The sequence below is a fragment of the Nicotiana attenuata genome, chromosome 10, assembly GCF_001879085.1.
Source record: "Nicotiana attenuata strain UT chromosome 10, NIATTr2, whole genome shotgun sequence".
In the NCBI taxonomy this organism is placed as follows: domain Eukaryota; kingdom Viridiplantae; phylum Streptophyta; class Magnoliopsida; order Solanales; family Solanaceae; genus Nicotiana; species Nicotiana attenuata.
The window spans coordinates 22,378,897-22,394,075 of NC_031998.1; the positions used below are offsets into that span (position 1 = coordinate 22,378,897).

The 15,179-nt window shown below is 37.2% G+C and overlaps 1 protein-coding gene across 1 annotated transcript; it reads right to left on the reverse strand.

Moving 5' to 3' along the window:
- LOC109233874 (tetratricopeptide repeat protein 5-like) lies at positions 5,198–9,947 on the reverse strand. Its single transcript, XM_019399726.1, has 10 exons — positions 9,649–9,947; positions 9,441–9,469; positions 8,822–8,932; positions 8,366–8,460; positions 8,067–8,120; positions 7,545–7,682; positions 6,578–6,665; positions 6,366–6,480; positions 6,148–6,217; positions 5,198–5,435 (listed from the first exon to the last, which is right to left on the reverse strand). The coding sequence occupies exons 4-10, from the start codon at positions 8,399–8,401 to the stop codon at positions 5,271–5,273; spliced, it is 666 nt and encodes a 221-aa protein (XP_019255271.1). The 5' UTR covers positions 8,402–8,460; positions 8,822–8,932; positions 9,441–9,469; positions 9,649–9,947; the 3' UTR covers positions 5,198–5,270.

The following is a 15,179-nucleotide window of genomic DNA, read 5'->3' on the forward strand; positions in this document are numbered from 1 at the left end:
ACCGTAGTTGAACTTGTTGGCGAAGGCGCGTAGCCTGAGTTGGTTCAACCGTAGTTGAACTTGTTGGCGAAGGCGTGTAGCCTGAGTCCCGGTTCAACCGTAGTTGAACTTTTTTGTGGAGGCGCATAGCCCGACTTGGTTCAACCGTAGTTGAACTTGTTGGCGAAGGCGCGTAGCCCGAGTCCCGGTTCAACCGTAGTTGAACTTTTTTGTGGAGGCGCATAGCCCGACTTGGTTCAACCGTGGTTGAACTTGTTGGCGAAGGCGCGTAGCCTGAGTCCCGGTTCAACCGTAGTTGAACTTGTTTGTGAAGGCGCATAGCCTGACTTGGTTCAACCGTAGTTGAACTTGTTGGCGAAGGCGTGTAGCCTGACTTGGTTCAACCGCAGTTGAATTTGTTGGTGAAGGCGCATAGCCTGAGTCCCAGTTCAACCGTAGTTGAACTTGTTGGCGAAGGCGCGTAGCCTGAGTCCCGGTTCAACCGTAGTTGAACTTGTTGGCGAAGGCGCATAGCCTGACTTGGTTCGACCGTAGTTGAACTTGTTGGCGAAGGCGCGTAGCCTGAGTTGGTTCAACCGTAGTTGAACTTGTTGGCGAAGGCGCGTAGCCTGAGTCCCGGTTCAACCGTAGTTGAACTTTTTTGTGGAGGCGCATAGCCCGACTTGGTTCAATCGTAGTTGAATTTTGTTGGCGAAGGCGCGTAGCCTGAGTCCCGGTTCAACCGTAGTTGAACTTTTTTGTGGAGGCGCATAGCCCAACTTGGTTCAACCGTGGTTGAACTTGTTGGCGAAGGCGCGTAGCCTGAGTCCCGGTTCAACCATAGTTGAACTTGTTTGTGGAGGCGCATAGCCCGACTTGGTTCAACCGTGGTTGAACTTGTTGGCGAAGGCGCGTAGCCTGAGTCCCGGTTCAACCGTAGTTGAACTTGTTTGTGGAGGCGCATAGCCCGACTTGGTTCAACCGTAGTTGAATTTTGTTGGCGAAGGCGCGTAGCCTGAGTCCCGGTTCAACCATAGTTGAACTTGTTCGTGGAGGCGCATAGCCCGACTTGGTTCAACCGTGGTTGAACTTGTTGGCGAAGGCGCGTAGCCTGAGTCCCGGTTCAACCGCAGTTGAACTTTTTTATGGAGGCGCATAGCCCGACTTGGTTCAACCGTTGTTGAATTTTGTTGGCGAAGGCGCGTAGCCTGAGTCCCGGTTCAACCGTAGTTGAACTTGTTCGTGGAGGCGCGTAGCTTGAGTTGGTTCAACCGTAGTTGAACTTGTTGGCGAAGGCGTGTAGCCTGAGTCCCGGTTCAACCGTAGTTGAACTTTTTTGTGGAGGCGCATAGCCCGACTTGGTTCAACCGTGGTTGAACTTGTTGGTGAAGGCCCATAGCTTGAGTCCCATATTGTGGGTATTGAGTGCTGAAACTCGTTTTGGATTCGAGGCCTTGAGCGGCTTATCCATTGTCTTCCCAACCAGGGTGTATAGGCTGTCTTGAGGCGACTCTCGACTCGAGATATCTCCGTGCCGGTTTCTGACCGGAGCTCGTATACCTTGTAGAGACCTTCCCTTAGGAAAGGAGGGGGCCCTTTCTTCTTGTTTGCACTATCTGAGGTTGGAGAGAGGGAGAAGACTTAGATCTTGATTTGAGATCTTCGAGCTCCCCTTCGAGTTTGGCGCTTCTTTCCTTTTGGGTCCAGGGAAGAACTACGCGATTTTGCTATGAAGTCCCCACAGACGGCGCCTTTGCTCAAAAGTTATCACAAAACTTACGAGTATAAAACAATATAAATAAATCACGGGATAATCATAGCAAATCGTAATAATCCGTTTGACCCAATGAAAGAAACGAAAATAAGTACTCAGGAATAAGGGTAGAAGCATTAGAAATCTTTATTGATAATATTTGTTTGGTCTGCCTCTCCATGGAGAGGTTCAGAACCTTACCATGGTGTTTTCTCTTCCCATAAGAGGGGTATCTTTTCTTGTTTCTCTCTCCTCTCACTAGTGGTGAAGAAGCAGGGTCCCCCCTTTTCTAGGATCCCTTCTCTTGGTATTTATAGCTGTGGGCTTCATGAGCTGTCAATAAGTCGCCGTGACCACGTTGAGATCTCGCCTTTATAGTGGCGGATAGGCCAGGGCCTTTGTTGACCGAGCCAGGGGCGGGTTGAACGTCGTTAATTATTAGTGGTCGTGCCACTAATTAATCGTGAATTAACTTAAAACGGGATTAGCCTCGTTAATTATCGTGGGGTAGGATTCTGACCCATACAACAATGTTACAAACTAATAATATCTCATTTGCCAATATGCTAAATGACTGCAGGCACCTCCTGGGCCAGCTCGGTAATCCGCTAGTCCAACATGCGTACAAAGAATAAAATAGGGTAGCGAATCAACTAGCAAAGGCAGGCAAATGTTTTGCAACCAAATCTGTGCCATGTGTTTATGGAACTGTACCAGTTTTTGTGAAGCAAGTTTTTGAAGATGATAGAAAGCTCTTTTTGGATTCAGTACCCAGGCAGGAACCTGTTTTGTGTAATATCAACTGCATTGCCAACAACGATATGTATGTTAGTAGTAGTAGTAGTAGTACTGTACCATGTTCTAGTAATAGTCTAGTACCATATTATAGTAGTTTACCTTGTAATAGTATGCTACAAACGCCACCCTCTGTACGCACCAGTTAATATATACTATATATATATATATATATATATATATATATATATATATATATATATATATATATATATATATATATAGCACCAAAATAAAACTGGTGTACCTTTTATTGCGTCTTGTTTCTAGTTTCCCAATTTTACCATATTCCACCACACTTATTTGCAACTGCAATGCGGACTTGAAAAGAAAGCAGTTTCTTTGATCGAACTTCATGTTCTGTGCACCGGCAGTCTCACACTAAAACAAACTTGCATGGATGAAAATAGCTGGTGCTGTTCCATTTGTCAATGTGCAAAGCCCTTTTCTGTAATACAGATAGAAACTTGTAGAACTAATTGTATTGGGCACTGCAGGTTTGTGAAGCACAACCTCCAAAGCTAATCTATTTGTGTTTCTTATCTTTCAAATTAAAGATAAGTATATAACAAATAAATAGTGGTGCATGATTTTTGGTTGTTCGTGGAAGGTTGAGGGCCTAATGCGCTTGATGTTGGACATTTCAACCTAGGAAACCCAGGTGAATTCACAATGCTTGAAGTTGCAGGGCCTAATGCGCTTGATGTTTTTCTTTGCATAGTTTAATAGGTCTTCATCCTCTTTGTATCGGCTAGTCTGATAGTATTTTGTCTAGGACTGCTAGCGGTTTATGTTGTGTTTCACACTTTTGCAAGTATTTGTGTTATTGCTTTTCCTTTTATTTGTTGTCTCTCCCATTGCTGATATTATTTTTCTGGTTTCTGTTGTTGTCACGGATCTATTGTCTCTGAGCCGAGGGTCTCACGGAAACAGCCTCTCTACCCCTCTGAGGTAGGGGTAAGGTCCCCAGACCCCACCGATGGGTTGTTGTTGTAGTAGTTTAATAGGTCTTCATATAAGCCTGTCAATTTTGCATTTGGATTTATTCCATTTAACAATTTTGTTGTAGACATGAACCTCTCTATATTATGAAAATAAATAGCTGACAATATTTGCATCCAATGGAACTGACAAATCAATCGGCTTTCCTGGAAACTTCTTAGAAACTGATTACTAAGGCAACAGTAAATGGGCAAAGAGAAGCGCGTGTCTTTAAGTTCAGCTTGGGGTTTGAGAAGAAATAAATGCTATGCTAGTTCCTGATCTAAATTACTACTTCCTCCGGTCCAAAATAAGTGATTTTTTGGATGTTTTCACACAAATTAAAAAATCCACCTTTTAGCATTAATTAGCTATGGAATTGACCATATTAACCTTTACTATCTCACATAAACATTCCTAACACATATTCCAACACCATTTACTTCAAGGACAATGTAGGAAAAAAATAATTAATTCATTCTTGAAATCTGGAAAAATCACTTATTTTGGACCACAAGAAAAAGGCCAAAAAATCACTTATTTTGGACCGGAGGGAGTAGTAAAATAGGGGGTTGGTTCGTATAACATGTAGTATTGGTTCATTTCATGGGTTTTCCTCATTCTCTGCTTCCTGTTAACACATACTACTAAAATCTCAACCAGGAGAAGAAAACTACGAAATAAAGCAGTAATTGAATGACCAAAATCCATATATTTCCATTTTAAAAATAAAAAACAACAGGTCAATTAGTTTCGTGGGATTTAAATAAAAAGTTTGGAGGATCTTTGAGGAGAATGAAAGGATTCAAAGTAACAAAACTTCAAGTCCGAAAGGGGGATGGTATGCAACAAGACAACAAAGAGAATAGGCATTTGCTTCGCGCGCATCATCTACTTAAACAAAAAGATCATCTCGAATTGAAACGCACCAATCATAGACTACAAAACAAATAGTATGAAAGAAGAAGAGCTCATCTCATATCAGCATATCTGAGCTAAAGAACCTAGACAAACACTCAAGATCGCATGAACTATTAAAACAAAGACGAAAAAGACAATACCACAGCTCTGAAATGCATATTGCTTGAGTGGTGACAAGTTTGATGGTGAGCATTCAACAAATTTGATCAGTTTTGTTTCCTTAACCAATATTTGCCTGTAAAGTTATTTTCCTATTTAATTTTTAAATAGCTTTTAAAGGTATATATAGAGAGAGAGAGAGAGGGGCTTTTGAGGCATTACATGATGCCTTATCGGTACATTTAGTAGCTTTTATGGACTTCTCTATGATCGAAAATACATTTTATTTTGGCTAATTTAATTTGGCAAAAATAATTATGACTTTAAAAAATCAAGAAGGCATTAATTAGTATTTTTCCTAATTATCCTTGAACCAATAAATAATCTACAAAATATGAATATATACAAGAGTAATTTAAGAAGATATAAAGGATAACTTAGTTATATAACACTTTTATTAATGCTATTAAATGATTCTCTTAATGGGTATGTGAAAAACTTAGAAGCACTTATTTTGAACAAAAGGTAGCATCGCCTAAGAAACTATCCATAACTATTTTAATAACTTGATATTTTAAGTAAAATTTCATATTACCGGTGCATATATAAATTAAGAAGAAAATTTACACACACACTAATTAGCACAACCTAGGCATAGTATTATTGGGCCCAGCGCATCCCTTACTAGTAGAAATACAAACCAATAAAAGCAGGTTGTAGCAGCTTATGTATAACTTCCAAATTAGAGAAAATATTTGAGATGTATGGAAGTAAAGAAGAACCAGAGTAGCAATGGCTGCACAAGAAACAGAGATTCAAATAATTGAAGGTTACCTTTCCTCTCAGATTTAAAATCAAAGATATGGTAGAAAGGATCCAATAGTGTGGCCTGATCTTCTTCTTTGATCTGTCAACAGTAACAGTTTGTAATCTTATAATGTGAGCATATAAGGGTCTTATAATATGAAAATCTAAGGGGAAACTGAGCAACAAACATCAGCAAGTGACTCGAACCAGAATTCTCATTACTCACTGCACACTAATCTATTCCTCTTTTTGGTACATACGCTAATCTACTCTCTGCTCTCTCACAAACAAGAAGATAGGTTTACTGCAAAGTCAACTTTTCTTTGCCTTTACTCTCTCTTTTTCCTTTTATGATTTATATCATCTCTTTATTCTGCATAAAGACAGGAAAATAGGAGACTCTATATCATGCTACAATCTTGTATTGAAGAATTTAAGGACGTCACAAATTTATCAACCTTAATCAACAATATGGTTTGATGGACATACTAGATTTATAATCAGTTCTTGAATATAATGAGACTTTAGCAGGATACAAAGGGCAATCTTACTAAAAGGAACAAATACTGGAGGCAGTCTGCAAAAATTTACTCCTCCAATTTAGTGTACATTAGATTCCAAGTGTGTAGAACAAATACTGGAGGCAGTCTGCAAAAATTTACTCCTCCAATTTAGTGTACATTAGATTCCAAGTGTGTAACTTGCTATTTGCTGGATGCCAGTTCCGTACTTCTAATGATTTCAGTTTTTCATCCGTTGAGACAAAATTGGACAAATGTAGTAACAGAGATTAAACCAAAGGTGTTGCTTACTGCAGTGCTGCATACGCCATAAACAGTAATCACAAAACATGTGCGGTCAGAATCGCAGACAACATAGTATCTGCAGAAGAAGAGTAGAAGATGAGACAAAGAGAAATAATGCTGCAGTCGGAAGGTCTGTCGCTTAAGTTTCACTTCCGAAGAAATACTGGAAAGGAAAAAAGTGGCAAACGAACTGCTGTAGATTCTTCTAAGGTGAGGTAACTTACATTGGATTTTCACTCAGATTCTTAAGCGAAAACAGAACTTTTCCTGTGACTGCTTTTCTTAGATTAGGACCTTCAGTTAGGCGGTCCAAAGTAGCTTTCTCATATGTAGGATTCACTACAAGAAAGTATTTGCCCAATTTAAGGATAACAAACTTAATCCAATATCGCATTGTTCTGAAAAAATTAATATTTAAGACGCATATAAAGCTTACAATCAACAGAAGCAAGTGATGATGCTAGTGATTCAACAGCAGGAAGCGATGATGTAGGAGAACCATGCAGCTTAGCCCCATTCAGATCCTGAAAGACAGGATAGAGTTATTCAACTACATCCTTCATAATCTCATGCATAATAGATAATGATAAAGGTGTCAGAAGTGGTAGATATATACAAACTCAAAATCTAATGCATGAGATACATTGTTGCTTTCTCTTGCTTGAAAAAACAAAGAGAAGAAATAAGAAACAATCAGATTGTAAACTTAAAACCAAGCATAAGGTCAGTACATTCTTACATTGGGTCTCATTCAGCTTATTAAGTGGGTAAGACGAATTGATCGATAGACAAATCTAAGAAAAACTCCTTTGTCTTATGGGCATAACTACTCGGTGCATGAAGATTTTCTTGGAACTAGTATCTTCAATATCCTTTTAGTCCTTAATTATTGCGTCTTAGTAGATTTCCCTTTTCCCTTGTACTTTTTTTTTCTCCTGGCTATGGTTACACTTGTGAAGGGTTGTCAAAGCCAAAATTTGCAGATATAGAGCAGCATTTGAAAGCATCTCAAGATACAAATATTGTGTTGTGTTAGGATGTGAAACACATCCACAGTATGTAACTCTGATGATGCAAGCAGTGTTAACTCATGCTTGATTTCCACACTTGTGACAGGCAATATACGTGGATCATTAGTCATTACAATCCTTTAACAGGAAGATTCCTAACTGGGAGCTTCACTGCTTCAGACATTGATATCAATGATGAATCAGATATGAGAGCTCATGGATTATGGCAACTTAACCAACACTTTAATCTGATATTGTTTGCCGAGACTTAACCTAATTCGCTTTGAATTCTATTGCAGTCTATCATGAATTTCTTAACGTATCCCAACTGAACAAACAAAATATGACTGCAAATAATTTATATAAGAAATAGCCACAATTAAATAAACTTACCTGAAGGAAAGAGTTTATTCCCTCAAGAATCTCATACAGATTAAATGCTTGCTCTAGAGCATTATGACCAGGATCCATTAATTCAGCAGCTTCAAATCCAGCAAGGGCCGTCTCATAGTCCTCAAAATACTTGTATGTCTATAGAACCAAAACATAGATTCACCAAAAGAATGTATTGAAATTTGAGAAGGAAGAAAGCGCAAACAGCAAGATATAAGCAGACGTGAAATGTGCTGGTGAAGAAAATAGATGCTTTCTTTGAAAGTCTACTAGTCCTTTCATGACTATGCATAAAATGTTCAAGGTTAAAAGGCAGAAGGATAATTCAAGCACATAAGAAGCGTCATAAAGAGGATTTTCTGTTTAGTTTGCTTTTTGCGGGCAACAATCAATCGTGCATTAAATCAAAGTGAACCTGGAAAGTCTTTCCTTACATGCTTCCACGAACTTCCAAAAAAAACTCTGGAACACATAATTTATGTGCTAGAACAATTCAGAAGGAGAATTGGCTGATAGACTTACCATCACGCAGTTGTAACACATATGAGAACTGATCCTCATCCTTTCATCTTTCTTCTGAAACAGAACACAAAATTAGAGGAGGCTGTGAGTAAAAAATGTAGACCTAAAGGCTAAAACTGCAAAACAACCTTAAAATATTATGGAGTCAATAAATAAATATGAAGCTCATGATCAGAAATACTAGAAGAGAGAGACTGCAGAATGTCCCATGAGGAAAATGATAAAAGGGAGACGACAGAGTAGGCATATTGTGAGGAAGCTATTAATGCCAAGGTAAACTGGTGAGATGCAATACTCACAGCATTCTTGTATCCTTTTAGTGACTGCAGAAGCATATTAATGTCCCAACATCCCGTCAGAAAATAGGCAGTGAGACATGCGACTCCTAGTATGTCTGCCAGAAAAGATGAAAGACCATTAAAGAAACCCGAGTTTAAATATAACCAACTTTTGGTAATGAATAATCAATCCTGTGATTTGACATAGCACGATACCAAAATAACTGTGCTTATAAGTGAAATATAACATGCAATTTGCAAGGCAAGTACAAATTTTATGATGCTTCAAGAACCTATGCTAGTTTCCATGTCCATGTTCGGAACATAGTTAGTTTCTGTTCCTTCAATTTTTCAGTCTTCTAAAAAAGTCATCTAATTCGGAACACAAGAAATACAAACAAATCCATCATTTGAGAAGTCTTGGGAACTAACGAAATTTTAATTAAAGCCCAAGAAGCAGCATGCATAAAATGATACCTGTTCAAGGCCACAGTTTAAGCAACTTTTAGCTTTATCAAGATCTCTTCTCTTCCAAACACAAGTTCCTAGGCATATTCCCGGATCCACCATATACTGACTCAACTTAAACTGCAACAAAATATCCACATAAAAGATAGAAAGAAGAAAACCAAAATAGACAAAAAGAAATACTAGCATGCATGAGATAATTTTGCTCACAGCGTCAACATTCTCAATTTTCAATCTAATGCCTCTTTTGTACTATTGTTTCTCTACATTACTTTTTTCTTCTTTTTCTTCTTCAAACAAATTTATGTCTTCTTCTAAAATTAAATTCTTCTTGCCACCTCTCTTTTTAAAGTGCTCTTCTGCTTCTCTCTTCTGCTTCTCTCTTCTACTTCTCTCTTCTACTACCTTAATTTACCTATTGAACTAAATTTAAATATGAAGCTGAATGCTGCAATTACTTCTTCTTATGGTTGATTAATTCAAATTAAAAATTAAGTTTGTGATTGTTTCACATTTCTTGCTTTCACGTCGGGAAATTGAACATTTAATGTATTCCGTGAACAATAACAGAGCATTAAAATCATATAGCATAAAAAATAATAAAAATCTTGTAGGTTCAAAAACTTACCGACAAGGAAAAAAATCCAGCAGAAAGACCTGATATCACCAAATAAAAGTAACGTAAAATTAGAGTAGTTAGACACGTAATACTTGAAAATAAGAACCCTAGATAAATTACGAACCAACACTTAAGCGAAATTACATGATTTTTTCCCAAAAAAATTAACACCTCAAGATCATTATGAACCAACGCTTTTGAAGAAAATACAAGTTACCTCTGGTATCAGTACTTATGATCATAAAACCTTTGATGACCAGCCATTTGCCCAGCGGATTTCTCAAAATTTCCACATACTGGACACTTGTACTTAGTAACTTTGTGAACTTCTTTATAATGACGGAGCAGGACTCTCTTATTAGCACAGTGCTTGCCACATTCAGTACATTTCGCATTCGTTTTGGATGGCGGATTGTGTAAGAGTAGGTCTTGCTTTTCCTGAGAAATATTGTCATAATCTTCGACGGCGATAGCTGCCATAAACACATACAGGTGATGTGAGAGTAACAGAGAGGGGTGATGTGAGAGTAAGAGAAACAGAGAGCGGTGATGTAATCGTGTAGGAGCAAAAAGTGTTATGAGAGAGAGTGCATGCGATTGGGCCGTGCCTTAAATGAGGTCAGTTGTGCGGTTATGAAAATATTTGGAGACTGCAATTAATATCGGGAAAATATGGCTTCATACCCATTAAATTCAAACTATTTATCCTTAAATACATATACCTAAATTATTTACTTTTCCTACCTATGCAATCAATACTGTTTACGCGCCCACATGATTTCTTTATATCGGATCCAAGTCACATTATCAAATCGATCCAGCACTGCAAGAATCGATTGGGGGTTTGAAAATGCAAAGGGCATTACTATTCCATTGATCTCCATTGGTAAGTGGTAACTTTTCAGTAACTTTTGCAGCATTAACACGCAAAGGGCATTACTACTTCATTGGTCTCCAGTTAAATGTAGCTAATATTATTCTTTGATGTGTAGATTGTACCTTTGATGCTGGTTTTTGGAGATTTATTGTACAAAAATTTAAATCCATCATGGACGGACCTTGAAGCTTGAAACTCATAACTTGGTTTGTTTGAGTTTTTAATTGTTTTGATCCGATCCTGTATGGGTTAGTTTGGAAAGTTGATTGGAGGTTGTAGCTAAAGTTTTAGTCAATTTGGTGGAGATTTTGTAGTAAATTTTAGAAATTTGGGTTGAAATATAGTTGAACCAGAGAAGGTGACGAATTTGTATTGTATACCCAAATAGTATACAAATATACCATTTTAGTATACAATTCATTCCAACTATATACCTTATTAGTATAGCTATATACTATACTGGTATCATATGCTAGTTGAATTATTTTTTGGTTGTATTAGCTGCATTTAATTGGTACAATATTTGATATTCTTTTAATAATAGTAATATAGTACAATATCTTGAAATACCTTATATTAATATGTGGTACACTATTTTTTTATTTTTTTTCTTTATGCATGTGTGTTATGTAATAGTAGTATAGTCATATAGTTGTCGGGTTTTAACTAGTAAAACTGTATAACATGTTGGTATAGTTATATGCCATATTGGTATCATATGGTAGTTTGAACATTGTTTTGGTTGTTTTAGCTGCATTTTAAGTGAATTCTATTGTGAAATTATTTATATCAACATGAGTTGCAATAATGCTGGAATTTTTGTGTGCCGATGGACATAAATTATGTGTATTAATAGTTTTTATAGTTATAGGCAATTGTTGGAACGACCCCATACAACTATATACCCTCTTAGTATACGAAATGAGCAAGTTGTTTTGCGAATATTTAGCTTGCAATACGAGCATGTAATTTTTTCATACTTTTATTGCGTCCTTTAATGTTTTGGTTAAGTAGTATAGTCGCAGATTGTTGTAGCAATATTCTAGAGAATCATATGCTCTGTTGGTATACATATATACCATATTGGTATCACATGGTACTAGAAGTCTTTTTCGCTACTTATACTTTTGTTGTATTTTTTAATATTTTATTATCATTTTTATTCTAACTAGTATATATGGAGATTTGGTTGCCGTAGATTATGTTTTCTTGCTCTATAACTGGTTGTATTACTGCTAATGGTAGAGTGTGTATTGATATTTATAGGGAAGGAGATCAAGGTTTGCATGGCAATCACGTGTTGATTATTAGAATCTGATTATGTAATTTATGATGCTCAACGGCAGTCAATGTGATATTCAGTGTATTAGATCAAGTGACAACTGATATTATTCCAGTTTAATAATTGAATTTAAAAAATGAGAAAGAAAAAAAAATAAAAGGTATATTGTACTAGTTATATTAAAAAAATTTAAACAAATATTTACTACATCAACTATTTTCTTATTGTATAAAAAAAGAATAATAAAAAATAGTGAAATGGTAAATGAAATTAGATTAGGAAGAGAAAAAAAAAAGTTAAATGAAATTAGAAAAGGAAAAAAGAAAAAAATAAGAAGAAAACAAGAAAAAAGAAAAGCAGAAAAGAAAAAAAAAGAAGAAAAGAAGCATAGAAATAAAAGAGAATTGGAGAATAAAGAAAAAATTTCCTACAAAAACTGCTACGGGTAGGAAATGTAATTAGTTTATGGGTAGAAAAACAAATGGGTAAACAAGGGTAAATAGTTTTATTTTTATGGGTAACTGTGTCAAAAACCCCTTAATATTTTCTATTATGTTTATTTTTTTCCCTTAATATTCAAATATTTACTTAAAATACCCTTTTTCATCTACTTGAAACTGCTATGAAATCCTTAATTAATATACTTCATTTGTTCCATTTTATTTTACGCTATTTCCTTATCGTTCACTTCCAGAAAAATTTGACACATTTTAATATTTAGATTTTCATCATCTCTATATATACAATTTTGTCGTAAGATTGAGTTTGAAAATGTGAAATTTGATATTCGATATTCATTAGAGCTTGATTATCTCGAGACACAATATCATATTTGAATCTCGTTAAAAAACTGAATTCTCTATTCTTTTTTTTTTCCAATCCAATAGGCAGGTGCCTAGGGCTAGTTTTATTAATACTAAAAAAGAAAAAAAAAATCCTCATAGGACGAGTACAAATAGCTTATGCTAATCCTAACGAGGCAAATAAAAAAACCTCACTACCTAACAAGCATGTAAGAAAAATTCTATGATCAATCTGTGATGATATTACATAGAATTATACTAATGTGATAATAAAATAAAAAGATGAAGAAACCACCATGGTGCTCTCTTTTCTCTAATCTAGTGAAATCTTCAAATTGTAGATTCTTGTCTTCGTCCACAACTCTTTTCAAAATGTCTTCAAAAATCATGATTTTTTCTTCGAACGGTTGGACTTTGTAGATGTAGTTTGAGTGATCTGTTTTTGTTTTGCATTTCTTATTTGGAGTCTCCTTATGTTTGTATCTTCAATAATTCTACCGTCCCAACTTTTGTCCCTTGTACGTGACTTTTTCCTTTTGCCGCTATGCATTGGTGATAAATCACCTTTTCTTGCTGCCTCTGCCATGCATTGGTTCATAATATCCTCTTCTTCACCCTCTACAAATATATCTCTGCCCACATTCACCGGATTTGGCATGTCTTGACCACAGATTTGTGTAACCAATGTAGTTTCACCTTGTGCTTTAACTATGCTTGCCTTGTTTTGTTGTTGTGTTTGTACAGCAGTCCTGCTCCCCTTCCCACGACCAGTACTATAAGCATTACGATTTAAATGGTTAAGAGAATCAGAACTTACTAGTGCATCCAACAGTTTTCTATCATCTAACGACATAGCTGGTGCAGTTGTTACTATTTGTTGCTGCCTCGTCTTTGCATTCAGTACTGTTTGGATCTCTTTGAGACAGCTGCACAGAAAGTGGTGATACTACAATTTGACTCGTAGAAATACCTGGAGCAGCCTGCTTGGACGATGTTGCTGCATCACGTATTAAGGTTCCAGCTACTGCCTGCTTAGGAGATGTTAGTGTCTGAACCAAATTTCCAGCTGCTGTATTTTGATTACCAGCAATTGGAATGTTTCTGGGGATAAAATCAGGTGCATGGAGGTTCAATTTACTCTTGGGGCTCGTTGATGTTGTCCCCTGAATCTTTGGTATTATTGGAGAATCAAGCTCCTCGCCTGCACTCTCCTGTTCCACCTCCTGTTCACCTTCTTCAAATTCATACCCTGCAAATCCATCTCCGTAGTCTTCTTCATCATCTTCCTCCCTTTGCTCTTGCCACAACTTGGACTTAATAACCATCAACCTCAAGTTTGCCTTTATTACCTCATTATTATTTCCTCTAGACAACATAGGCTGCCCAGATTCCCCTTCAAACTCCCCAAACGAATCCACTGATTGAGAAGGGACATCACGAACGGAAGTGTTTAGAGTGACTAATGGTTGTTTAACCATGGTAGTGTTCCTCACCATTTCTTGTTGAACATATTTGATAATTTGCTCGACATGGGGATTGGAAAAATGCAGTGTAGGCACATTAGAACTGTGGGCTTGAACATTCACCACATCAGTGCTTAAAACGTTGTTTGAGGCATTTAGTCGACTGCCCAGCTTTTTATCCAGTTCATGACTGCCTTGTCCTCCTCGATCATTGCTGGGCATTGGAACTAACTGTTTGAATGTCTCATTACCCTTTAAACCTGTTGCATCAGCTTCAGATTCCCCAGCATTACCAAGAACCTCGAATTTATTTGAATTGGATCCATTGTTAAAAGAATTCCGTCGATCACTTTCTTTCTGCTGTTTTGGTGAGGTACCTCTTTTTGTGGGAGATTTTCTGGGTGTTACTACATTCCAGACCTCTCATTTTTTGTTTTGGTCTTTACTCTTACCATCATACTTTAGATTACCATCGTTGCCTTTCACCAAATCACCCATATTTCCTTTCTCTTTTCCTCCAAAAAACTGGTCCTCACCATAACTACAGGCCCCCATTTCTGCACTTTGCACAGTAAATTTTTTTTTCTGGATTATGGACCTCGTCTGCAGTTACATTGTGTGAAGCCCTATCAATCTGCACCATATCACCTAGCTCAACACCTGCATTGATCTGGCCTTGATTAACCTCACCATCAATATCAAATATCTGAGCATCAATCTGAACCTTAGCACCCATTGGCCCTGTAGGTTCTGCAATTTTTGACTTTGTTCCTCCAGTTGGTGTTTGGGATATAACAGTATTAATTCCCACATTCCCACCTGGTATATCAGTTCCAGATTTTACCAAATCCTTTCCTACATTACTTTGAACCCCTTCAGCTTTATCAATTACCCCTGATCCAATGTGTGCATTAACAGAAGGTCTAGCACCTACATGTGCCTTAGTTTGATCAACCTTCCCTTGTCCTGTAACACCTGTAGATTCCAAGCCTTCTTTCATTCCTTGTTGTTCCACCTCATGAATCACATATTTACCATTAGGAGCAGTTTGGCTTTTAGTAGAACAATCAGTTGCAATCTCTTCCACACCCTCAACATTCCTTTTTGAGCCTGCAACACTTGACATAATTGCTGCAGCAGTAGCTAATTTGTCATAGGCCTGCACTATTGGATTTACGACATTAGAGACTCTTGCTAATGCTACCCTAGCAGGCACATCACGAGCAGGTGGACCAGGCCCCTTATCAAGGTTTGAGATATCACCACCAACCTCAACCCCTTCACGACCTAAGGCAGTACCTGATACCAAAAGTTCCTTACCCT